At 38.6% G+C, this 27,199-nt stretch overlaps 1 protein-coding gene across 3 annotated transcripts in view; it reads right to left on the bottom strand.

Annotated features, from left to right (window-relative positions):
* The window catches only part of UBN2 (ubinuclein 2), a 56,314-nt gene extending 29,531 nt beyond the window's left edge, over positions 1–26,783 (bottom strand). For all 3 annotated transcript variants that reach the window (XR_004549607.1, XR_004549608.1, XM_034062727.1), the window contains exons 1-6: positions 26,325–26,783; positions 21,735–21,824; positions 15,647–15,748; positions 4,025–4,162; positions 2,717–2,829; positions 1,188–1,686 (exon numbers count right to left, since the gene is read on the bottom strand). Coding sequence is in view for 1 of the 3 variants with exons in the window: in XM_034062727.1 (XP_033918618.1) it covers positions 1,188–1,686; positions 2,717–2,829; positions 4,025–4,162; positions 15,647–15,748; positions 21,735–21,824; positions 26,325–26,783 (1,401 nt within the window). In the remaining 2 variants the exon portion in view is untranslated. The remainder of the gene's footprint in view (positions 1–1,187; positions 1,687–2,716; positions 2,830–4,024; positions 4,163–15,646; positions 15,749–21,734; positions 21,825–26,324) is intronic.
* Positions 26,784–27,199: the final 416 nt, after the last annotated feature.

The raw sequence follows: 27,199 nt of genomic DNA, 5'->3' as shown, positions 1-27,199 counted from the left end.
GCATGTGTGCAATATTGTCTTCTGTCATGGTAGTTCAGAATTGGCCACTTAGAGAACTAGAACACATTCATCTACAAAAGGAGGTCAGGAAATTTTTGCTGTATTTAGTCAGTGGTTTGCATTTTTTTTATTATTGTTCTTAACCTAAAAACATCATATTCCTGAAACATAGGCTTTTTCTTACAGCTCTATAAACTTAGCTTTCTTTGCACTCAAGAGCACTAAAGTTGTGAGCATGTGAAGTATTTGACAAGACCCACTTATTTTTCCTGCCTTTTAGAAGATGTTTTCTCCCCACTGACTATGTGTCAGCTGATTTCCATTTACAGAAGGTGAGAAAGTTGGAACCTTTACGTCAATAGTCTAGTTTTTCCCCAAGTTTATGGACAAACTTGTTCTGCCAACACCAAACTTCCAGAAGACATTATCAAAAGCAGGGGATGGAAAAGTTAGGTTTTTCCAAGATCCACTGAATTAAAGCTTTCTTCCTGCTGTGTGGAGCTTGTTATACTGTGAAGCAGCATGAATTTGGGGTGGGCCACTAACACTTCCTGACTTTTGGCCTAATACAGCTATAATACAGCTCTGCAGTTTTGCTAAAAGCTTCTTATTACTTCATTGCAGAATTAATCTGAGTATTCAAGGTAGGCAAAATAATCTCTCTCACTTTAATAAACATTAACCTCTTGGCTGTAGTTAGCTTGGTACATTTAAAAATTACTAAGAACATTATAAGACATTTACATACAGATGAGAAACATTGCTTTATCATTATCTGTAGCAAAGCAACCTCTACTACTGTTCAAATTATATTATATATATATACTATATAATATATATATATTATATATAATTATTATATATAACTGGCAAGTTAACAGTTACGTTACAAAGCCAAAAATTCAAGACATTTGTAAGCCGCTGTCATATTTCAGGTTTCTTCCTCCAAAGAAAGAAAGCATCCATTAATTTCACCAACATTCAAATTAAAGTAACACTGATATTTCCATTATGGAAAATAACTCTAACAATAAAAGTTATTATACACAGAAGCTTTAGAAAACGTTGTCTCCACCATGAAACAAGCACTGCTTTAACAACTGACCTGCATTGTCTCTGTGTCTGTTTCATTTGAGTATAAATACAGATTCTTGAATGTAATCCTTTACCAGTGAATTCATACTTACTGTTCGAAGGTCTCCAATGCGCTTCTCAAGTAGCATAGGCAGACCTTCTGGGAGGGCAGGCACCTGCTTGGGTGTCATGACCTGAGAGGTGTAGGTTGCCTGAGTGACATTTCCATTTTCTCCTGACAGCTCAGATACTGGGCTGCCATCAGAAGTGCCATCAAGCAACTTGTCAAAGTCAATGTCTCCCAACATGTCCAGGGCACTTTCAGCTTCTTGTATGAGCTCACGTTCATTTGTGCTACCAAAAATGGAGAGTACAGGATCACTGATCCTAAGATTCAAGTCAGAAATATCACTTCCTGCACTGTGAGAGGAAGAAGGAATTTTACTAGGGGTAGAGGCTGCAACAGTCACTGGCGGTTTTGGACTAGATTCCTTCTTCCTCATGGCTTCCTTCTCCTTTTGAAATTTACGGATCATGGCAGCCAGAGAGAGAGAGTCTTTATACAGTTTCTTTTTCTTCTTTTCAGACTTGTGTGAATTTAAGGCCATTACTCTGCATAGGAAATAAATCTTTCATTAGAACGAATGTGACTTTTGACGCCTTAGTAACTTTTACAAAAGACTGGGAGTTTAGTACAATCAAAAAATGATTGGGGTAATGAAGCAAGTGCTTTGTGCTTCCATCTTTAGACTGTTCTATCAACTACCATAAAACTTTGCTGGTCATGTGATTTCATACTCTCCAGCTGATTTGTTTTGTTAGGTTATGTACACATTGAGGCAAAGATTATTTACTTTTGACTTCTCAATTTAAACATGGAGAAGTTGGCACAGTGGCTGACCTATCCTACCAAAATACTTAAACTTGCCTCTTGAGGCTTGTGAATGGTGACAGGTTGTTTTAAGACTAGGCACACCATGTACATTAAAAAAAAATTTCTCTTTGCTACGAATTTTGACATGCAGGCTCAATATCTATACGCTACTTAAACAGAGCACTTTTTCCCAATTCATCTCCTTGATAAATAAAAAAACCAACTATCAATAAATTTACAATACCAATTTCAATATTCGTAATAAAATAACTTTCACTCAGCAACAATTTTCTAGAAGCCAATTTAAAACACATAACCTTAATCTTTCCATGCTAGCCTCAGATCTCAGGAAAGCACAAATTTGCTGAGAAATATGCAGAATTAAGATACCTTTGTAGTTTTCCAGATTAGAAACCAAGGGATATGGAGGAAATTATTTTCCATTAGAGGATGTAACTCTTAGTGCTATATAAGAATTTGGGTAGAACAGTGATGGGTAATGCTATTCATAAACTTAAAACCTCTTTTCTGTAATGCTTTTTGCCCTTGTTTTGTTATTGGCTGTTCAAAATTTAGGGGGACAAAAAATTAGCTTGTAGGAATTATTTATGAAAAAAACCCTCCACATTAATTCCAAACCCAAAATCTACCTGCTATTAATTATAGTTTAAAAATATTCTGAACAGCTGTGATAATCTTGCTATGGCACACAAGCTTAAAACCAAACCTCACATACAATTCAAGGGTTATCTAAGGAAAGAAACCTACCCCAACGGTTTAGGAGGTTTCATTTTCCGAGGCTTCTTCTCCTTTTCTGTCACTTCATCTTTCCGTTTGCGCTTCTTCATTCCACGATCTTCACTTTCTTTTAACTTTGCTATCTAGAATGAGATCAAATAAAGGATAATGATTCTTCCACCCTAAATGACTTCTACAGCAATAAACATTTAGTTTTCCTTACACTTTCCAATTCAGAGCCAGGAAAAATACCTCAATGTGTGTAAAAGCAAACAGTACCACTGGATTCCTAGCAGCAGTGCAGTTGCTGACAAGTCTCAGTAATTACTGATGTTTAAACAGCTACTGAATTCAGAGTTTTCAACAAAAAAAAAAAACAACTACTGAAAGGCACACACAGACTGATACCCATAAGCAATGGCCTAATAGCCTTGGAAGACTGAATCCCTCCACCTTCTTCTGCTACCACAGTTTCACTGCTGAGTATGAAGTTACACAGTATGGAACATCTTTTTGTCCCGTTCAGATCAGCTGTCTCCTCTCCCAAGTTCTTGCTGATCCCCAGCTTACCTGCTGGTGCAGAGTGGGGAAAACGAAAGCCTCCACATTATGCAAATATTATTCAACATATCAGAGTTTTGTCTGTTGTTATCAATGCTATTTTAGTCATAAATCCAAATCATAGCACCATAAGGGCTGCTATGAAAAAGAAAAAAGTTAAGTCCATCCCAAACAGATCCAATATAAGAACCTTAAGATTATGTTAAAAGAATTATAGAGCAAGAAAGGACATCAGAAAGCAGGAAGCTCTTGGAATAGCATGGAACTTGTGAATGCCCTATGCAAACAATTATGTTCACATTGATTATAACTTTGTCAATGTACACAGAACAGCATACTGTTTGGGAAATACTTTATATGTTCTTTTTAGTATAGCTGTTCTTATGTGTCAAGTTTATTTTAACAGATATTTTAAGTGTTATTTTGAATATTAGGAACACTTTCAAATCATGCAAGAGTTGTGCAAAATCATAAAAGCAGTACTGGAAAATTTCTTATCTCATAATAAAATCAAAATAAAATTACAGAATCATCTGTCACTTCAAGATGGATGGACACTTCTTAGCTTGCCTAACTGTCAGCCTTACAAGACTGGACATCCCAAGTTATTTCCTGAAAGCTAGTACCTGAGCCACAAACCAGAAAAACACAATAAAACAGTGCTGTGCATCATTCTGGTTTCAACCTCTTCATCTGAGCCATTCTATGCAGATCAAATATTTCTCAGTGTCCACCTACCATAACCTGTGTATAAAGAGCACTAGTAAGATCACTCACTTTAGGTGGCCTATGGTTTTTGTCTTCTGCAAAGTCTTCATCCTCTGAGTCAGATGCCTGGCGGAACTGCAGTGTACCAGTGTTGATATAAAACCCTCCATATTTGGTTGTGAGGGATGCAGGAACTAATTCATCATACTGGGCAGGAGAAAAGATGAGTTTATCAGCATTTCTCAATAAAATAAATACATAGTTAATTTACCTGTCCCTATACATAAAAAAAAAAAATCTACACAAGTACACATCACAGCTTGTTGGAATAGAAACAGAATAGTAACGTTATTGAAAAGTTACTGGCCAAGGCACAGGAAGTTGACATCACAGAATAACTTTTCTACTTTCAAATAATGCCCTTTTTGGAAAAAGGCAGGATTATGGCATTAAAAGTACTGCTTTCTGAAGGAAATTAGAATGGTTACACAGGCCTGCCTTCCCCCCCCCCCAAAAAAAAAAAAACCCACAAACACACAAACTTTCAGCCTTTTCCCCCCCCCCCAGTATTCTGTCTTTGGGGGCATGTTACATTATGTTAAATGTTAAATCTCAAGATATGTAAATCATATGAACAAATATATACTACCTGCCTACAAGCAAGTTCACTTGATTGTTCACTGGTTGCTTTTGTCAGGAAATAGGCAGGCACATAGTCAATTATTAGTTTTCATCTAGGACAGCCTTACAGGCCTACCAGCAACACCACTGGCTGAAACAAATTTTGTAAAAAACAAACACAAAAAAACCACCCCACAACACTGTCTCTACCGATTTTAAATTTGAAGTTTAATACTTCTAGTGAGTGCCCTTCAATTTTATGAGATAATGTGTGGTTCAAATTACTTTGCTAGTCATACACTCTTATCACAGGCCCTTTAAGTTATCTGTGATAGCTACAGTTATTTCCAGAACCTAATTCTTCCATATTTTCAGAAAAGATGACAGTCTGAATGCTGCACTGGAAAAAAACTAATCTGTATTGGAATTTTACAGAATAGGATGTTATACCCAGGAACAGATCGTAGAGATGCTTCTGTAAATTAAGCATAAGAGCTTGTCAAGATTATATGCTGTTTCATTAACACTGCTAGAATTTTCATTAATACCAGTCTCTGCAGCGCACGTCATGTTCAGATGTTTCAACAAATGATACATTTAGTACAGACTCTTAACTACAGTGCTCTGCTCAAAATCCTACTTCTCTTACAAAAGTACCCTGAAATTTTCTTTTATTAAAAATGCTATCCCAGCCATAAATTTCAATACAGTATCTCTTATTTCTAATTTTACATTGAATATATACAAATACCATATTGCCAGAACTCGTAACACTGGAAGTCAGATAAACTCTCACTCTGTTTAGAGAGTTTTAAAACCACAAAGTTTCAAACTCTTATACACGCTTTATTTTGAAAAGTACTTAGTGTTTATGAAGGAATTTCCCATTTAGAAGTACAAAGCTGTATCTCAAAACATACTGAAATCCAAAACCATAGGAAAAGTGGTCAATACTGAAATACAGGGTAGGACATGAATTCTATTATTTCATGACCAGCAGCCTCTTCAGAATGACATTCTTCCCCTAACCATTACCAGGAAACTCTAGGAAATATCTTGTTAATAAGAAATTCTTAGAAAGGCTGTGAGGATGAGTAGATTCATTCCAGCTCTATGTGTAAAAGTAGCAAAGCAAGTCATGGAAGTGTTTGCAAGAGAACGTGGGGAGAGTTGCCTTGACAATGCTGTTACTGCTGCACAGAAAGACAATGTTGTCCTGAATGACTCCAAATTCAAACTACCAGTTTTAGTTTTCAAATTTGGAAAATTTTAGAATGGTGTATGTAAGCAACAAATATTAATTCTGGAAGCTACAGTCTGCCTGGAAGCATTAAAGCAGAACGCCTGAGACACGCACCTGCCAACAAAGATAAGCAGAAAGCATTATACGATCTAGAAAGTGTTACAAAAGTACCAGTTACCAGTAAGTACCAGGAAGTGTCACAAAAGACCTCAGTGTCTAACAGACTAAGAATCAATTTCTGCCTATCTTAAAGGGTAGTATTTTGACACACCTCAGAGGCGTGCAGTGCGGTAAAGGAAAATAGACTATTTCAGGTTACACCTGCAAGCTATAAACGTTTGGTAGCTCAGCCAAATGATTAAGATACTTGATAAGGAAACAATGTCCTTGTTAGTTTGAAGTCTGAATCAGCAGGCTTTCCATTGCACGTCTTAAGACAGAAGTCAAGAGGCTGGATAAATCAGTAAGCTCTTTAACTGCCACAACATTAAAGACTTGAGATCACCTACATGAAGGAACATACAGAGTGCAAAGTAGAGTGTCAGCTATCCACTTATTTCATTTCCCCCTCCATATCATGATGATAAAATGGTTTAAGAACCAAGAAGTCTGGACTACCAGAAGCACTGAGACAGGAAGAACTAACCAGAAGAGGAAAACATGAAATGTATACTTTGACAAGAAAGCTGGTGAAAGAACCTGAACTGGAGATCTATGTGGATTTAATCTGAGTAAGTAGTCAGAAATTTCAGTGAGTCATCACCTTTTATCTTCCTGAAATGGAAGGCTTAACAAGCAGCACAGAAAGGCAGAAAGGGACAGAAAAAGTGGTGATAAGACCTATGAAATACCCTAAGATCATATGAAAGACTAGCACAGGAAAGCAGGAGAATCTATTAATTGGACAAAATGAAAGCAAACTGGGCTTGTCATTCATCTTAAGAGACCAGGACGACCATGCAAAGTAGGAGGTGCAAAGTAAACTTAAGTGGAGGCTGGGTAAGAACTTCAGAGAAATCTGATGTTTTTCCACAGCTCTCAGAACCAGCTTTATTATGCACAAGGAAGATAAAAGGAAAAGAAAATAAATTACTATCCACAGTGCTTAACAGACAGAGCAGGCATTTCCTTTTTGAGCTGACAGGGTGTGAACTGTACTGGTGAAGTGGGGGCAGAATGGGATCAAAACAGAAGAATACAGTAATTGCCAACTTTGAAGGAGAAATTACACAGTTAAAGCTGGGACCATTAACATAGTAAGTGAATAGCAAGTAAAGGAAAACACAGTAAAGACTCGGCTGCAGAGCAGTAAGAAAGCTCTGGAGAACACACAAGAAAAAGTAAGGAATAAAGACATTCCACAACCAAGGAAGCCATGAATCACAGCAGATTAATAGAATGTTCAATGTGCTATGTGGCACAGATCTGTAAGAACAAGGCAACCAGAGAGGCAGAATTCATTCAATACACAGATTAACAAACTACCTACCTATCCCATAACAGCCAGGAGGGAAACAAGGTCAGCAACACTTGGAAGTATAACTTATCAACTGAGGTTTCAACAGCTTCTGCTGAGGACTGTGAATTCAGTCAAACTTTTGAAGAGCCTTTTGAAATTCAGTTCTCCTAACCCTTGAGTTTACTTTTCCCTACCAAAATTGTTTTTTTTCCTCAGCCTACTGAACACAGTATAACTTGCAACTAAATGTTTAATTTTATTTTCAACTTGGCTAAAACTGGGGCATGTAGACTACAATTTACTTAGTATCCTCTCCTTTGAGGTAAACTTACTCTCTTCTAGCACCTCAAATGAACAGAGAATTTGAACATAACTGTACAAGATACTGGCAATAGCTAGATTAAACTTTGTTTTAAAGTTTCTTCAGGACTCTCAGCTAAAGGGAACATGGCTCTTGTAACTTCTAAATCTTCTGATTAATTGGTTTCAAGACTTTTGCTTTGCACTAGCTTTTCTGCATATGAAATCACAGAACTGATCCTATTAAGGAAAATAGGTAAAAGCCCTTTAGTGTTCTGCTCCTCCTTACACATTCCAAGATTGAGAATAAATATTCTCAGACCTCCAAATACACAGGATTTCATATATGATAGACTCCTGAGAACAGAGATTTGTCCAACACAAGATTATGGAATCATTCTGCAGAAAACAAAGGAAGACTGATGTATCGTTTGATCATCTAAAACCAGATCAGCATGTAAGTTATTTTCAACTTCTGTCCTTGAGCTACATTGCTATGTTTCTAGGGCCATTAATCTAATTAAATATTTAGGTATGAAAGAAATTTAGTTGGGTTTATGGATTATATCAATTTAGTTCTGAAATCCAAACCCACAGTATATAGCAGTGTCATATTAATACTGTCAGCTCCTGTGCGCAGATATTTTGACCGTTATCCTCAGATATTTTGACTGTGAGCTCATTCAGCTCTCTTCCAAGCAACAACCTATATTATAAAAATACATGTGAAAAGGCTTTGTAACAATTCTGTATTAAATTCTGGAAATGAGATCTGGAAACAAGTTTTGCTGCAAACATGGCCAAGTATTTTTGAGGACACGCACCCCACGCATTATTTGTTGCAAAATTGGCATTATTCAGATAAAAGATAAGCAGGGATCACTTTTATTCCTTGCTCAGTTTATTTTTGAGATTACTTTAACCAGCTGGGGGGGGGGGGGGGGCTGTTTAGTTTTCATCATTAGCCTACTGAATAAAGTCAAACTACTGAAGTTACTTTGAATATGGTTGCTTCAGTCAAATGGATCTAATATCCATACACCATGTTCAGTACACACTTGAGGCCACTTCAAACATATGTAGTTCATAGATCTGCATGCTTCTTACAGACACAAATAGCTGAAATGCAGTCTTTGGCTTTGCTGGCCTTTAAGAAGAGGTGTTCAAACAAACAGAACTTTCTGAAAAATAGCATAATCAAATATACAATGAAATCTTGGACAAGGTAAGGGGGAACAATACATTGCTTTTCTAATTCAAGATTACATTAAAAAACAAGCAGAAAGGGCTTTCCCATAGGTAAAGAAGGTTCCTCTTCCAAATTGCACAGGCATGTTGTTTTGTGGTGTGTTGTGTTTTTTAACCGTGGGGCAGAGGACGGCTAGCAAAGCACAACAGAAAGAAGTGTAACAGACTATTAGATAAAGATATAATATCTGACTCATGGTAATCTAGACTAGGATAGGATAGTCTCCTAGGAGAACCCTAGTTTAGTAGTCAGTATATTGTAATCAGTCAGCCTACAAGAACACCTTGAGAGAAGTACCAGTACATATATGTTGTCCTGTTTTGTTCTCACCCTGACTACCACCTCTTATACCCCTCCACCAGTCACAGAGTCAGACTATTAGCCTAAGTGACCTTCAATGCAACAGGATGACGTTCTTATACAGCCTTGAAAATATTTCAGTCCAGGATGTAACATGTATAACCACTCATGTGACCACCTTTATTTGTTCAAGTCAAGTCATTCGAAGACTGAGCTCTGATCTACACTGAAAATAGATTTCAGGGGTTTTATGACAAATAAATATGCCATGTATTACTTAATCTCTCAGGCTACCTGTTACAGTGCAACTATAAGATTCTGTAGAAAATAAAAAAGTTACACTTTCCTTTTCCATTCATTTAATGTGAAGAGCAGACTTAGCATATGACACTTAAGACAAACTCTCTTACCAAAGATCTCTTATTTCGGCATGTTATACCCCCCTTTATATTATATTAATAATCATAGTGTTTTCAAAAAAAAAAAAACACAAGCAAGTTCCTTGTGTTTCTTAAATAAATCCATCTAGTTGTGAAGAATAGTTGATCCTAGGCCATGATCTCTCCCTCTACTAGCTCAGATGACTCTGAAAGTGATTTAGTGCTCTTCAAAATTTAAATTTAGCAAAACCCAAGAAGTTGCCACACACATGATTATTTCTTACTCCTACATTCTTGATGTACACAAATTTAAATAATGGTACTACAAAAGCCAGATATAAGTCTCAGGCTTTTTCAAGTTCCTATGCAGAAGCTGAGTTTTCAGTTTTCCTAGGTGTCCCACTGATGTTATTAAATACATGAGCAGTCCTAAACTACCGGATTGAAACCAACACCAGAAGATGGAACTAAAAAAAAAAAAAAACAAAACAAACCCACCCCCCAAAAAAAAACAAAAAAGGAAAAAGGATTAAGATATTATTTATTCCTTTCTAGCAAAAGATATATTTTACAGAAGGAGCAAGAGAACATGACTGTTGCAGACTTATTCTGCTAATTCAACTACTTTTGTCCCTCTAGCCATAACAGCTCTTGATTAGGGGACTGCTGGGTATATAGTTTAAACATACTATTCTGCTGAATGCAGAACAGATACCTGTTTTATTTGTTTGGTACTCCATTTCACACCTTTATTTATCTTGAGGTGAGGAGGGATAAAAAGCAATGGAATAATCTCCTAATTGAAATTTGCCCTGGTATTCACACAAACACATGACATGTCAGGTGCCAGCCAGCAGATCTACCCTGAAGACACCTAGGAAGCACGCAAGACTTCTTTTGTTAAAGGTGACATGGTGCACTCAGCTAAGTAAGCATTATTCTCTAACCACAGAATTTCCAGGACTGGGCAAAGTGACAATGAACAAGACAGACCACTAACTAATATAAACAGAGAAATCCAGAGCCAACAAAAACAGCTAATAAGCTGAATCTCAAAAAAGCTTTAATGTACCCTCTTGTATTCAGAATGGATAAAGTTTTGTGATAGAGTTCTATAAAGTAAGCTCTTTCCATATAAAAAATGCAACAATGTTATATTTATCTCTCAAACATGAAAGTATGTTTAATGAAGCCCATGTAGCATTTTCCTGCATATGCTCCTAACACTGGTGGGGTTCTTAATTTTGTTTCAGACATTTAATCTCTCTCAAGCAACAACACTGACCTCCATAGCTGTGCATTAATCAAGCTCCTTTGAGTAGGAAGGATGAGAGAAGAACACCTGGCCCAGAATCTCACAAAACAAACAAAAAAAGAAAAGTAAAAATTACCATCAGCTGAGCTCTGCCATTCTCCAGATAGATACCAGTCATGACCACTGGCACACTGAGCTCTGACATTCCTCAAAAGGATATCTCTCTCATTGGAAAAAGCATCTCAGATATTCAGGAGTCTTAGGCAAGGTGCTCTTACTGGCAACCCACCAGCTTAAAGTTTTAGATCGCTCCACCAGGAATACTTAAAGGGAAGCCAGGATGGGAAAGGATATTAAGATCAATCACATCTTTAATAAGCCTGGAGATAACAAGATGAAGAAAACCAAATTTATCCTAAAAAACATGTGAAAACCGTGTATCATGACACTGAATTTCTGCGAAGACTAAGCTCTTATATTATGGAAAGTATTCTAGGGAACCCAGACAGAAAAACAGCAACTCTGTTACCAGTGTGTTCAGAATTACTCAAATCAACATACAATCCTTGAAAGACTGCCTTTTAGAAGGTCTGACCTCTTGAGGAAAGAGATAGCCGAAGAAAAACATGTTTTCCCATTAAGCTTAAGTACCTGTTTTGAAGAAAATTTCCATGCATGAGAAAAAAGTAGTAGGCTAGTTTTCTCTACCAGACATGACAGGATTCTTACATTAGTGTTTAGAAGGCTGCTGTGGAACCTTGAACATAGTTGACAGGGTAAATATTGTCATATTGCCCTGAGTATCCAAAGTACTGAAGTGTATGCTTCCCATTGCTTTTGTTGTTCATATATTGCTTCAGTTCCTGTCAGCGTTGCTACCTGGTACCACTGCTTCAAAAGACAGCTTTCACTGGTTACAGATTTCTAGGTAGAAGATTCTTCCTCTGCATGGGAAGAAGTAGCACTACAGTATCCATGGGTGAAGGCGCTACCTGGTCTTTGTTTTGGATGTGCAAGTCGTCATACCTCTGATTAAGAGAAAATTGCATAATTTTTCACCTTTTTAAGATTAGTTCAGATCCTTGTTCTGTATTACATAGCAAAAGGCTCAGAGAGCACTGTATTCCCCTGGAATCTCTACCTCCCCAAAGTGAAGCTTACATTGTCCAGAAGGTATTCAACTAAGCAAATATTCAGAGGTCACCACAAGACCAAAGAGTCCAGCCAAATCAGGCTGATATGTATGTGTATGCATATGTGGGCATGCAGGTAAGAATAAAGGGGAAGCAGAAATCTACAGGAATATCATTCCATACAGAACACAGTTCCTGTCAGTTTACGCTATAGTAAAACCTATTTTCAACATCAAAGCAGTGGAAAGGGACAGCCTGCTTTGCCAGTTATGAACATTTTGTGTATTAACAGAGGTCCTTTAAGATAAGCAAAGATTTGGACTTGCCATCAGAATAACTGCTACATATTAGTAAAAGCAGTAAGATTTACATTTTTTTAAATGACAAGTTCACAACCCACTAGCTGCAGTCAGATACTCAACCCAAAAATATCTACTGATATAGACTGAAGCATGGATTTCCCACTTGCCTGCAACTGCAACCAGAGATGAGAAGAAACTTCTTCCAGAAAGGACCAGCTAAAACTTCTCCAACAAGGAGAGCGAGGTAAAAAACCTGAGCAGCATATATATCAGATTAATCCAAAGCAGGCAGCAACCTGTAACTATGCACTTACTGCTGTAAGAGGAGACATACCTGAAGGAAGATGGGAGGCAGAAACTGACTGCATCACTAGTCCCTTCAGGAGCCCTTATTTTTCTGTGTTTAGTTGCCACTAGGACATTGAGATGTTTAATGCAGCCATGCTGCCAAGGTCTTTACTGCACTGTAGGAAAGTACTGATTCTTTGCAGAGTAAACAATGAAAGCAAATCTTTAAGAAGCTTGTGCATAGTTTGCATTTACACAGAAGGCAATGTAAACAATGGCAACCTAGCCTACTAAGCACACCAAAATTTACCCTACTTCATCAGGGCAGGTACCAGTGACCTTTGAGGAGCTTGACAGGAAAAGTCTCCTCACTTAGGAAAAGCTCCCTTTTGTCAGCACTTTCCAAAAACCTTATTTCAGACAGGCATGTCGTGCACCTCTCTGCATTCCAGCCCCTTTAAAATCTGTTACCTGAGAACCATGCCATTAGCAAATTCCCTGCACTTGACCCCGATCCCTGCCCTCAGGAAAAAAAGCAGAACAATTGCCTTCCTGGATCCTTGGAGGACCCAAACGCTGTTTGTTACATATGATATTTGTTATATATATACATCCCTGTTACATGTACAAAACAGCTTAATTGGAAAGCAAGCAGAACTTCTTAACTCAAATACAATGCCTGCTAAAAACATCCTTACAATTTTATTGGTTTGATTTCTTGAAAAATACTTCATGGCATTACTTCAAAATCTGGTTCTAGAAGGAAACTATCTCTGAAGCTATGGAATATATCTCTTTCTGTGCCAAAGAGCTCAGTATTCCTTTAACACCTGTGACAAGAAAAAGGTCTAAAATTCTGGAGAAGCTTTCGATTATTTTTTCTGGGATACAGAAGGGGACAACAGAATGACAGCCCTGGAGCAATTCAAGGGGCATTCATACTAATTTTTCAAGTGTTTGTATCCAGGATATTATAGAAAGTGTATCTTCCAAAATGAAGCAAGTCCAGGGTGGGTCTGGCTCTGACATTTCTCAGGGTACACTGTGATTTAATAGCTGGCCACAGAGAAGATGAGCAAGCCAGACACGTAGATCTTTCTGAACACTTCCTATTTGCATCTTAGATGGAATGAGAGGTTTTGTTGAACTTAACTCCTACATTACAGGATCCTTAAGCAACTTAAACTGCAGCTGGCACACAGTACTTTTTTTTTCTTCTTTTCTATATAGAAATGGGGATGAAAGCAAAACAGAGATGGCCTCTCTCTAGTCTGTATTTGTAATGCAGACACAAGGCATAATGATTTGTTCAGGAGAGCAATCTTTAGAGAATACACCATTCTCCCCAGTAGCTTCCACAGCTACCACATGATGCAACCATCTGGTCCCCTAACAACTGCCTTTTGTACGTTCCTGCAAGGAGTCTGGCAAAAGATATCAGAAATAAATGCTCCCACAAATCTAATGGCTCTGCTACTGGTAACAGCAGCAGCACTGGAAGGAAGCACAGCATGAGAAATACTAATACACTTGTGAGTATTCCACTCTGCTAGACTCACTTCTTTGATAGACACCTGTACTGTTGAGTACTGAAAGTTATCCAAATCACGTATCAGATCTGTGGTAGGTCACAATCCAGAAAAACCAAGCTACAATTTGGGTTCTGTATGACAAAATTTCAAAACTAAGGATTGTTATCTTAAGCAACAGTGACATTCAGTAAGCCTATAGGCTCAAGTTGTTTCTCAGCAGGAGTGAAGAACCTTCATTCATACTGAGCTGAAGATCAGAATCTGACTTTTGGAAAGGACATACAAGGCTTATGCCCCAATACTGTTCCAGCAGCACAAAAGAATTTGAGGGATAACAATAAGACAGTTTTAATATTGGCAAGTTCAACTAAAATTTTAATGTAGACCAAGAAAAAGGACAAATTAATACAAGCTACAGTAAGCATGTACAGCAAACTCACTTTTCATAAAACTTGTTCACATGTCTTCAAGACCTACTTCAAAAAGTAACACAGAGATAAGCTCAGCCTACTATCCATTGTGTAACTTCTCTTGCTAAGAAGGTATGAGTTCTGCAGCACACCTTCTGTGCACCACCCACAGTTCTGAAAAGTAATATTCATTGCTACATCTATATGCTAGATACCTCACAGCTCAATGTTCACAGAAGCTCTTTAAAGTTTTATAATTTCCTAAGTCTACTATTACATCCAAGTGGAGGCGCAACACAATGTATGCTAAGCAATGCACTTCACTTCTGTGCTTTTCTTCCCATTTTCTCACAACTCCTTTTCATCATCTTTCCATTCACATTCAGACTTTCAGCCTCCTCCTTTTCAGAGCAGCAGATCACTGCCGTTTTGTCCAGTGTAACTCATATCTGCAAGCAATGGAGGAAACTGAAAGCTGGGTAAAGTATCAGATTTTTTTTTCTAGAGGATTTTGTTTGCTTTTACTTGACAGAACAGCATACCTTCTTCCTGCTATCCAATAAAGGAGAATCATAGGTCCCCAAGATTTTAAATCATCCATTCTCTCTTCCAAGCTTCTTCCTCATTCTCACAATTTCATATACTATCCCCATCATATCTTCCAATGTCTCTTCTAAATCTCCTGATATCCCTTATATTGCCTGAACCCACTATCTTTTTCTTTTACCTCAAGACATACTTTCATTTCTGCAAAATATTCAGACAAAATAAGCTGTAGCGTTGTGCTGTTTAACCAAACTGTTTTATCTCAAATTTTTCAGAATAACCATCCTGTTCTTAGTCAGTTTTAAGAGCAGAATATCCTCCTGATCTAATGCAGGAAATCTAACACCAGTAATCTACTAATAATCCAGATAGCTGGTACAAGAAACTAAACAGAGCCAGTGTTAATTTCAGACCACAGTAAATGAAGTGCACAAATAAAAATAATTTCTAAAGTTGGAAAATTATGCAGCCTAGCAATAGCCTCCTTTATTCTTGCAGTGCATAATGACATTTGAATGAGACTACAAATACAATCACTAACTGGATTCCCAAATAGGGTGCCTTTTGGATCTCTTAGTTATACACTGGCACAAATTTTTCCCATACCTTTCTTTCTTAAAAACAGTAAAGCATTGTCTTATTTCTTCTTGCTGCTTTGATGAGGCTTACTTACCGCTTCAGAATTATCAATGAAAGGGTCCGTTTCATCATAACCATAACCTATATCAATTAGATCCTGCAGGCGATCCTTCCGATGTTTGTGGGGCTTTCCACCCTGAAAACAAAACAAGAGTTAGATCATTTGGGAAACACAGAAACAACATACTAAAGTCTACAGAACATACAATATTTGAGGGATGGTCATTCAGGGAATTATTAGTTTTGCTTTCTTGAAGACAGTCTATATGAATTAATAAAAACTTTCACACAGGAATGAGTTCTGGTAAACGTGCCTCACCAGAATCATCCCTGAAAGGTATTCACGGGCCACCTGATTTCTGCATTACTGACATTTTCCTAACATTTCCCATTTAGAGATGTTTCACTGTTTTATGTTTTTAAAGCATAGTGATAGGACTGTTAAGTGACAGAAGGGCTGGGACAATTTAGAAAGTGTTAAGTTTTACAGGATATTACAGAGTTGTTACAAAGGAAAATACTAATAGACTAGCACTCAGTAAAGTGTTTCCCCACACAAAATAAACTGCTTCTCTACAGGAAAGTGACACCCAAGTAAAAAAATAAAACAATATTGATCTGGTACTTGCAGATATGGTGCCTATGAGTTTTCAAGAAATTACAGCAATCATATGACATAACTGAAGAAATATGTATTAAGATAAAATCCTGAAATGCAAGAGCCATCACCTCAGTTGATAGGACTGGACATGAAATGGTTACTTGAGTAACTCAAAGCCAGAAAGTGCCTCACAGACTGTGGGCTCACTGGCCTCCAGGACACAATAAAGTTCAATTTAACATGTGAGTACTTTTCTCATGTGAAAGTTTTATTGTTAAATCAAGTAAAAACTCACACCCAGCTCAAACATTCAGGGAATCTAAACTTAGTTATACAAATGACAATCTACTTAGGATATAAGACCTACATTTCTGACTCCCACATATTGTTAAAACTGCCAATGTTAAAGTCTTAAAAGATAAAATTCTCCAAAAGGTAGCACCTTTACTAAAATGCTAACCATTTACCTTCAATGAATTCAAAAAGACTGCTTCTGAAGCTTCTCTGCCTGTACTCTACAGTTAAGAACATTTAAAATCTGAGTCTTTTCAGTTTTAACATCCAAATATTATAAACTGCTTGTTATTATGTGTATGCAGATGCTGTTCAAAGAAGGTTTCATCCTTGGTCTCATGAGAAGCCTAAGCATCTGAACACCTCAATTTTAACAATATTTTGCAAGAATTCAAGTTTGTAACTAAGGAAAACATGTGCTCTTGCAAGCAAACAGGAATCTCTCAGGTATAATTAAACAAATACACACAATAGCCCTGGGAGGAGTGGGAGGGGAGAATCAAAACTAAGTGCCATTTTTAATTCAGGTTTCCAAACTGTATTTCAAGCCTAAGATTTCTAAGCTAAGTATTCCTAACTTCCTGTCATCCCCCTACAGTCACTCATGTCACAGCTGAATGTCTGCGTGTTCCCAAAACATGCCATGAAACAGAGCTTGAATGAGAGAAGGAAAAACAAAATCCTAGGAAAAATAAAGGTAGCACTTAAAGATTCTGTTTAACCCTTGCAAAAGCTTATGTAATTCTCATGATTCTAACTGAGGCACTAGCAGGTTGTCTGAAGAATGTTACGTAAACTATACTTTATTGATATCACCAATGTGTAACGCAATCCACCCTCCATACCACATCTTTTAAGATCAAGTAAACACCAACATCCGTGTTTGCCAGCCCAAAATCCTGTTGCAGCAACAGCTATCCAATTATTTCAGTGTACGGGCATTACAAACAATATTTAAAAGCTGTTAATACATTCTGACTGCCTGTTATTCATAAAAACATAGAATGGATATGGAACAAAGTTAACAAAAAAGAAGTTCATAATAGCTGAATGAAGAAAAGCAGGATTAAAATAGTAACCTACATTCAGACATATGAAAATATCTGAACCATTTTATGTGTAGGCAGAGAATTTTCTCCAGGCCTCTTTTGCTTATTTTTAAGGAAGAATTTTGAAAGTCCTTGTGATCAACATGTTAAGGATGCAAGACCACAACAGAACTATATCATCAACTGCCTCAGTGTTTACTATGCAGCAGTTCAGGGATATTTTACCACTGAAGCTTTTCATGTTTCTCAAAACAGATCCTCCAACCTTGTCCCACAACATAAGCAGTCATGATATTAGAGCAAATCAAGATGTCTAGCTCCTGAGGCTGCAAACAGTACTCATGCAAGTTTTACAAAAACTCAGTATGACTTCAATAAATTAACTGTGGCATGTAACCTAAAGTCTAAACAACCTTTGCCCAGCAGGACTACAAGGTGGCAACTACAACACCGATTTTTGCAAAATCTCCCAAGGACAAACAACAGTCTATAAACCAGTAAACCTGATCTCTACACTGGGCAAGTCATTAGAAGTTATAAAGAACAAAGCCAGCAAGCACAAGAACTATACATTGCAGAGCAGGGAAGAATTTTGGTAGAAGCAAGCAGTACTTCAGATACTTGAAAAAAGGTCCAAATAACTGTAAAGTCAAGAAACTAACAAGTGATAAGAGGGAAAGTACACTCAAATTAATGTCTGGTTTAAGGCTGAGTAAGAAAGGGTACAAATAAGTATTTCATTTTGGCAAAGAAAGTAATCAGTCAAGTCACCAAGGGATGGGTATTAATTCACCTTTAGAAGCAACAAAGAGGGCTAAGAGTTGGAGAAATAATAGAACGGTTTGGGTGTGAGATGTCAAAATTGCTGATGACAGTAAATTTAAGAAGACAACTAAATAATCACAGAAAGACCGTGCAGTTGTTCTGAACTTAATAGGATAAATCATCAACTGAATTCAGTATCAATAAAAGTCATTGACACAAAAGAAGTACAACCCAAACAAGAATAAATATGGTGTTCTCCCAATTTCTTATTCTTCTCAGGAAGCACTGGAGTTGTTACACAGAGTTCTGTGACATTTGCTCAACAATCAACAGTGGTTAAAAAAAAAGAACTGGGACTTATAAAAAAAGGGACAGAGGAAAAAAAAATCAGAAGTCATCATTATATCACCAATAAATCAGGGCATCCCACCATTAATATTCTTTAATTTAGAAACAGAAATTGGAACAAAAAAGGGAACAGTAAGCCAACAAGGATGTTTAAAGGTAGAAAACAGTGCTTCTGTACAATAACAATGTTAAAGACACTTCAGCTGGGGAATGAAAGGACTGAATTTAGATGACAGTATCAGGACCACATGCAGTATGTGGAAGAACAGGAAATATTTCACTGTTTCTTACAATACAGAAAATATGGTGCACCAAGCAAACTCATCAAGTTTAAATACAACGTATGTTTTCATATAACAATCATCATTGCAATCAGTGCTACAGAACACAAAGTCAGTGAGCTCAAAATTATCTGGCAAATTTATGTCAGAAAGCTGTAAGAAAGGTAGTTAAACATGCAACCTTTGACTTTGGGAGAAATTAAGCCACAGATTGCCAGACAGGCACAGTGAAGTAACATCAACTACTCTGTTAAGTGTAATAACACTTACTCTGTTACACTTTCAAGTATGGGATGACACTAGTGTCTGAGGATTATTCTACCATCCACTACATGGACCTTTGTTTTGACCCAATGAAAATTCTTACATTATGTACAATATTGTCTGAGATTCAACATACTGTTTTTACAACAGTGTTTGATTTTGTCTAGAAAGCAACAACCATCAAAAGAACGAAAACTGGAACCATTCTGAACAGTTTTATGCTGATGTTTAAAACACATAGCAATTGCAGAAAAGTTCTGAACAGTCAAGTAAACAAATGGTACATTGAACTTTATTGCATCTTACTTTATGAAAATATATTTATTCACAGGCTTTCTTAGTACCTGCAAGACATACCAAATACAGTACCGATTTGATTATGAGTACAGGAATTTATCTGAAAAGAAAGAAAAAGTCTTCAAAGAAAACTGTTCTTCACACATCAAATTTTTCAGTACTGCCACATGTGCTGAGATTTTTTTACTCCATTTTAATATGGATATTGATAAGCAATACCTAATTAGTTTAAGTAAGATACAGTAATTCTTGCAAAGCTGATAAAAAAACAAAACCCACTCCATCCCAACAACAACCAACAAAAAAACCCAGAAACAAAAAAATCCAAAACAAAACGAAAAAACCTCTACTTCTCTTTCATACAGCTAGTGGTTATTTTTACACTAAAACACATTAGAGAGAAAGGGTATTTAATTTGTTCTAGTTTAAGCTAAGGTGTGAATGTCTCACCACAAGAACAAGAAGATGGCTAGATGCTGTCAGAACATGAGCAATTGTACCGGGTCAGTGTACAAAGATGCAATTCCTCCAAGCATGGATGGTAAATAGATTGATGGTTCTCTTATTCGAAGAGAAAAAGTGCAGGGAGTATCTAACACAAGAACTATTAATCACTCACCACCCTCAATGCTCAGTGGCCCTAACATAAGTAGCTCTTTCTGTAGAAGACATTACCCTTCCAGGAATTTTGTGGGGCTGAGGGGGGCATGGCACAGAATGAGAGAAATGCAAGAAATCAGAAGTGCAAACAGTAATCAGATACAAGAGCACTGTGAACTTAAAACTCTAATCTTACAAGTTTGTTACCTACTGCTTTCTAATAGTTAAAAGTATCTATCTGCCCCTTTTTATGACTATTGAGCATTTAACTCTGTTTTTTCTAAGCATAACAACAACATGTCATGTCCATAAATGTACATGTTAGCTTTGATGTATGCATAAATGCATATGTAAAATTAAACTGCTTCAACTACCACTCCCTCCTACATATATTGCTTTACATGCTCTACACTAACTTTTAATTTGCTGCAGTTAAGTAACCTGTTTCAGGACATTATAAAATCTCTAACTTGTATTATGGAAATGAGTCTCCTAGAAAAGTACAGTTGAAACATTTTCCTCACATTCAAAAAAACTAATTTGTCTTTCAAATTTAAAAAAAAAAAAAAAAAGAAAAAAGTATTCTGGAACTGCCTTCTCAATTCACTGGGTATACTGGGTTCCACCAATCCTTCCAGAAGATTAAAACAATTCCTTTCAGTTTAAGGGTTTCTTTTGTTATGTAACACAGTAATTACTTGTACACAATGCACAGACTGGGCACTCAGAGAAATATGCCTTTGCCAGAAAAAAAAAAACAACAAAACAAACCACGAACCACCAAAAAAAAAAACTTGAATAAATCAGACAAGAAAGATTATGTATATTAATAGCAAAAGATACAGATGACTGCCCTTGTTTCCCTTCTTTATTATTGAGGTACTCTATTAGTAATCCAGAATATCAACATGCCTAAGCATGATGATGAATTTTGATTGCCAGCTCAGAATTAATCACCGAACCCTACCCATATGAATTCTTAAAGACCTGTTTGGGTGTGGTTTCAGTCAACATTTTGTGATTTCTACCTTCATTTATTACTGAAAGCCTCTTTATGCTACTACCTAGTGTTGTTCAAGTCACTCATGCTACACTTTCAGGAGTCAGCAGAGTATCTTTAGGCAGCTGGAAGCTACAAGATAAACTCATCAAGCTATGACTTATTATTCAACAATAACTTCCTATGGAAGCATTCCAAACTAGTCAGAAATACACCAAGATCCATCAAAATTCTGCCCAAACAGAAGAGCTGTTCAAGAGTGCACAACAGCACTACATAAACTTTCTTTCCTTCAGCACAGTATTTATCATTAATATCGACCTGCATCTATTACTCAGTTGTGTTTACATAAGAAGCTCTTCCAAGAATAGCTTCTCAAGCTATAACATCCTATAGACAAATCTATTTAGCAGACTTGTCTAATAAGCTTGTAGCAGCTTCAAGCTGCTTAAATGAAATATCATGAGACTGTCAGCTCTCAAGTATAGAGAAATTATTTGAGACTACGTTAGCAGCCTTACTCAGAAAAAAAAAAGAAGAAAAAAAAGGTGTTAACATTTCTACAGCATCATAACTTATCACTACTAAATATTTGCACACTTTAATTCAGGTAAATAACTCACATATTTTGCCTCAAACTTCTTGGCTAGCATTCCTACTTCATGCCGCTCACGCTGTTCATCATTAAATGGATCTTCCAAGTGAACAGATTTCTGAAAAAAAAAAAAAAAAGTCAAATACCTTTCCATGAGAAACACTTTCAGTAGGATTTTTATTAGAGGCATTCTATGTCAACAAACAAAGCCCTGATAACTAAATAGCTGGATTTTATACTGAGTCCAGATACTTATCTTATTCTCTAAAAATCAGTTTGACCTATTCAGTTATCATTCAGTTACTTTGCTTCTAATGAGAACACAAACAGGGAAGTTAAGAGAAAGATGAGACTTACGTTTTGCCAAGCATTCCACTACAACCTCAGTTTTAAGTGTAAGCATAAGAGAACTATGGCCATTCGATGTTTAAGAGAAAGAACCCTCTCTAAATAGCACTACCTTTTGCTTCTGCTTTCACCGGTGCCTCCTACTGGTGCTGTGATCCTTCCAGATACAAAACGCAGGATGTACCTGGTACTCTAATCAGCAGGGAAGCAGCCAAAAGACTACCAAGCTCAGTAAGTTGCAACCATAAATTAATTCCTTTAATTCTTGTATTGCTATTTTTTCTTCAGATAATTTCACTAATCATAGCATAAATTCTACTGACACTATGGCAGCTACAACAAGAGAGATTTAATATTCCAGCTGCACAAATAAGCAGGAAGTACATCACCCCTCCCTTTTTTTTAATTTGAGAAAGAGGTTTCTATTAACATGAATGTCAATATACAGTAATCGAGGATATACATGGTGTTTTGGGTATTTTTTAATAAATAAGCTATAGCAGAAAAACAGGCTGCTGGCTTCAATTTAAGAGTTCAAATCACATATAGCAATTGTTGGAAGGGGAGTTGGGAGAGGTATTAAGATGCTAAAAGACAATGGAATGGAGTTCTGGTTTACAGAACTTTATGGATGGCAACTATAATACACATGGACCACTTGTTAGTGAATAAACGAAGCTTTATGGCAGACTAAGACAGAACAAAAAGCAGCACCAAGTTCAGAAAAGATCCTTCTTACACAGTATCAAAAGCCAATATATTGACTAAATGGTGACCAAACAATGGCAAACTAGCCCAGCAGTATTGAGACAAATGTAACGAGGAAGGTAAGCTAAGCAAAACTGAAAACACCACGTAATTATCTTACATTTTCCAAATTAATAACTTAGAGAAAAAAATCAGTAGGTTAATCCTGAAACATAAGTTGAAGTTACATACACATTTCCTGCAGGCATACTTGAGATTTCAGTAAAAAAAAAAAATACCACTCAATACATGCAGCACTGCTTTCTCTACCTTTAGTTGGGAACACTACTACGCAAATGTTTGATTTTTGTTTAATTGTGAAATAAGACAAGGTTGAGGACAGAGGTAAAACAAAATCTGATACTTAAGTGTTAACTTGCCTCTGTAGCTGACTAGACTTGGATTAATTAAGCACTACCGAAATCTCAAATTCAAGGAAGTTTTAGTTTTGACAGTTTCTGCAGGATGAATGACTTTGACTTTGCAATAACTTTATGACATTACTTTAGTGCCTTCATACCTTACTTGACAGAAGCCATCCTGGGTTTCTGGCTCACCTGCTTTAAGTTTTACACATCAAGCTTCTATTGCACCAACATAAAAGGCAGCACACTTTCACTTCTGCCAGTTTTTAAAGAGACAAACTCTTCAACCACACCAACTTATTACTCACCTGCAAAAACTTTACACATGTAATTCCAACCAAAAGATGAACTCTACCAACAATCTTATCAAAGGATAGTCTCTTGATCAAGGCAAAATAAGAGGACAAAGGCAGCATAAGATTCTAACAAACATTTCCACTTGCTTCTGATTCAGGCTAGGAACCCAAATTTGTAATTAAACAAAAAAGAAAAAAAAAAAGCTGCACTCCTCCTGTCAAGTAAGTTTTGGGATTCTTTACCATTTATTAATAGACCTATTAGAGCAATGTTTGAAGTTATTGCTGTGCACCAGCCTTTGTCTTTCCAGAACTGCCTGCCTATAGAAAAACTTTCTTGGTTGTTCCAGTTCCAAACAACATAAGACAGAAAGACAAGTTCCTAATTTTGTAACACTGAACTTTAATAGGAATAGATATAAGCAAGTCAACCTTCAAGGGATAAGAAGCCTGCAACAGTTCTCTGAAAAGCCAGTCAATCTTCACCCTACAAAACCAGTCTGCATAGCTAAGTTTGTATGAACTGTTCATTTTAAACTGAATCATTACTAAAAACAAAACAAAAAAAAATTGAAAATCTAACTCTCCACTTAAAACCCCAGCATTAACTGCCCATTAGTTACTACATACTTAGAAAGAGCAAATCTTACAGATTTTGCAGAAAATCATAAAGGGCAGGCACTTCTTGGTCAAGCTTCATTTTAACAAAGTAGTTTTCTCTGCTGCATTAATTGGCATAAATTACCATAGCTATCCTACTCCACAAGCAAGATCAGTTTTCCTTTCACAATTTTTTTCTATTTTAGGACTTTGAACAATTAACATACCACAGTAGAAGACAGACTTCTGTCATGCTAAGCCTCCTGCGCTGTGCAGAGCAAATTCTCCTTTTGTATTTGCTCTAACTGTGAAGGAACCAGCATGCACTAATTTTATTTCTGGATAAAATGTGCTTCCGCTCACTTTTCATGCTGATTAAGACAAGATTTTAAGTCTTCCCTACCATATCAGAGTACGTTTTCCAGCTCCTACCATACAGCAAGCAATAATGTAAACTGACAGGCCAAATACACATCTGTTTTTTTCCTACAAGAACACAAGTCCAGAATCTCTTAAAGAGGATCATAATGTATAAGACTGTTTTACATAATCAACTGATTGTTCCACATAGCCCAGCAAGACAGACCATTAACATCTATTCATTTCAGTTTGGACTCTAGAGAGAGCTGAAAAACAGACACTTCTTATAAAGTATTTCTACCTCCGTTTCTACCCTAAAAGAAGTCTCCAATCCTGTATATCCTCTGGTCCCAACTGTACCAAAAATCCCATAAATCAGTCCTTTCCCCCAGAAGACACAGAATTTACATCCAAAACAACATTCAAAAACCATTTTTTTTCCATGACTATGTGTGATTAACACATTACCAACCTACAGGAAAAAAAGGCAGTTACAGAACTGGGAACTGCCAAAAGGAAAAGTCAACCTCCACACACTGAACCACTTCTAAACATTAACACAATTTTTCATAAGCAAACTGCTTTGAAAGATGGCACTTGACAAGGCAGCATGCTTATGCCACACCAATACAGAGGAGTCGTAAGTGGTACAGTTTGCCACAACAGCTCTAGGACAGGATGAACAGAAGGAACCTTCTAACTCGCATTAGATCTCAGAGGAATTAAAATCACAATCATCAACTTTTCCGTTTTCCACATCTGAACACAATCCAGTGCATACACCCCTCCAACTAACAAACCAAAAGCAAGCAGGCTGCTAAGTACAGTTATAGGGCATCACCACTTAGAAACACTTTAGTTTAGTAAATTACAAGTTTCAGTCATTCTCAAGTTTGTGCTGGATACAAAAATAGTGGTGATACCAGTACCTGTATTTGAGGCTTGCTTTTATCAGAGCTATCAAACCCTTCATAATAGTAGTTACTTCCTTGTCCCCTGAAATCTCCTCTGAAATCATGTACTGGAATTAAGAGGGACTACAATTATCTGAATCAAGTGCAACTTCACTGGTATTCGCAACTCACTAAGAATGAGTGATTTAAGTGTGACCAGCTTAAGGACACGTTTCTCCTTCCTACTTGAACAGGGGGTCCTGTTGACCGGCTAATGCTGCGAGATCTTTTGGCAAACCGAAGTAGTTCGAGTACCAAATATTTTCTGGTTGGGAGAAACAGAAAAAGTGAAAGCACTTTTTTCTGAACGAAGTTCTTAAGAGTTACAGGTAAAGTTAGTTTCAACATTAACTCTCATTCACCACCATTACCCGTCCCAAAAAAAAACCCACCCGGCAGAAACTCATCTCCAAGTCTGCTAACGCTCACTTAATTGCTTCTCAGCGTTTATAGCGGAGCCGGGCTTACAACTCTCCATTTACCTGCACATAGCCTATAGACAGCCCGGAAAATAGACCGGCATGCTAAAAAGTTTCGCCTAGCTGCCGGAAAAGGCTCCCAGAAAGGGAGGATGCAACACTACAGATCCCCGGGCAGGCAAGGAGGGCGAGAGCTGGGGAAAGCCGGGCACAAGACACTGGCGCTCCCCCCGCCCCTGCTCACAGCCAAAGCCAGGAGCCCTTGGCCAACTCAGGGACTACAAGTGCGAAGCCTCCCTTCCGCCCATGGGCGCCGGCACAGCCTCAGCACCACGAGCTCAGAACGACTGCGAGGCCGCTAGACTTCCCCCTAGGACACCGCCCCGCCGGGTCGAGACCACCCCCGAGCAGCAAGGGGCGACAGATAGTGTTATCGGCGAGGCCGAGGACGTGGGCAGCCACCCGCCGGGAGGAGGAGGAAGCGCAGTGGGAGGGGAGGGGGAAAGGGAGGGAAATGGGAGGTCCCGTACCCGCGAGTCCCCGCACAGCAGCAGCTCCGGGTAGCTGAACTCCACGCAGCCCTCCTCGGTGGGGTCCTTCAGCACCACCTCCAGGCGGACCGTCTGGCGGAGCGGGAGCGCCTCCTGCGGCGGCGGCGGCTCCTGCCGGCTGCTCTGCCGCGGCGGCGGCGGCGGTAGCTGCGGCGGCGGCAGCGGCGGCGGTTCGGGCCGGGGGGGCTCCCGCTGCGGCTGCTGCTCGGCCCGGCCGGTCTCGCGGGGTGGCTCCAGGCGCGCGGCGCTCTCGCGGGGCGGCGGCAGCGGCTCCGGCCGGGAGAGCTCGTGCGGCGGCTCCAACAGCGGCGCCTCGCGGCCCGCCGGCGGTGGCTCCGGCTCGCGGCCCGCCGGCTCCCGCTCCAGCGCCGGGTTCTCGCCCTCGCGGCGCCTCACCGGTGACAGACTAATGAACGGCACCCGGCGCGGCTCCGCCATCCTCCACCACCCCCCCACCCCCCGCCTGCCGTTCGCCGGCCCCCGCCTCACGCGTTCGGTGACACCGCTCTCCGCGCTCCCTCCCACCGGCTCCGGCTCCTCCTCCCTCTTCCCTCCCCCCTCCGCCGCCCGGTCGGAGCTGCCCCCTACGTTCTCCTCGCCGCCTCCAACCCCGCCATCTTGGCGCCCCCCCACATAAATAGAAGCAGGCCCGCAGGCCGCGCAGGCGCACTGGGAAAGCCGACGCTACCGCGCCGCCCCGCGTCGCTGTTGTTATTGCTCAGCTTCCCCCTAACGTCAGTGCGGCCGCCGGCGCCCGCCCCCAGTTGCCTTGGCAATGTGCACGCTGCCTGCCGGCCGCGTCTTAAAGGGCCCGCAGCCCGCCGCGCTGACTGCCATGAGCCCGCACGCCGCGA

The sequence above is a fragment of the Melopsittacus undulatus genome, chromosome 5, assembly GCF_012275295.1.
Source record: "Melopsittacus undulatus isolate bMelUnd1 chromosome 5, bMelUnd1.mat.Z, whole genome shotgun sequence".
Classification (NCBI taxonomy): domain Eukaryota; kingdom Metazoa; phylum Chordata; class Aves; order Psittaciformes; family Psittaculidae; genus Melopsittacus; species Melopsittacus undulatus.
Note: the sequence above shows the minus strand (reverse complement) of the source record. Positions and strands in the feature narration are given on the sequence as shown.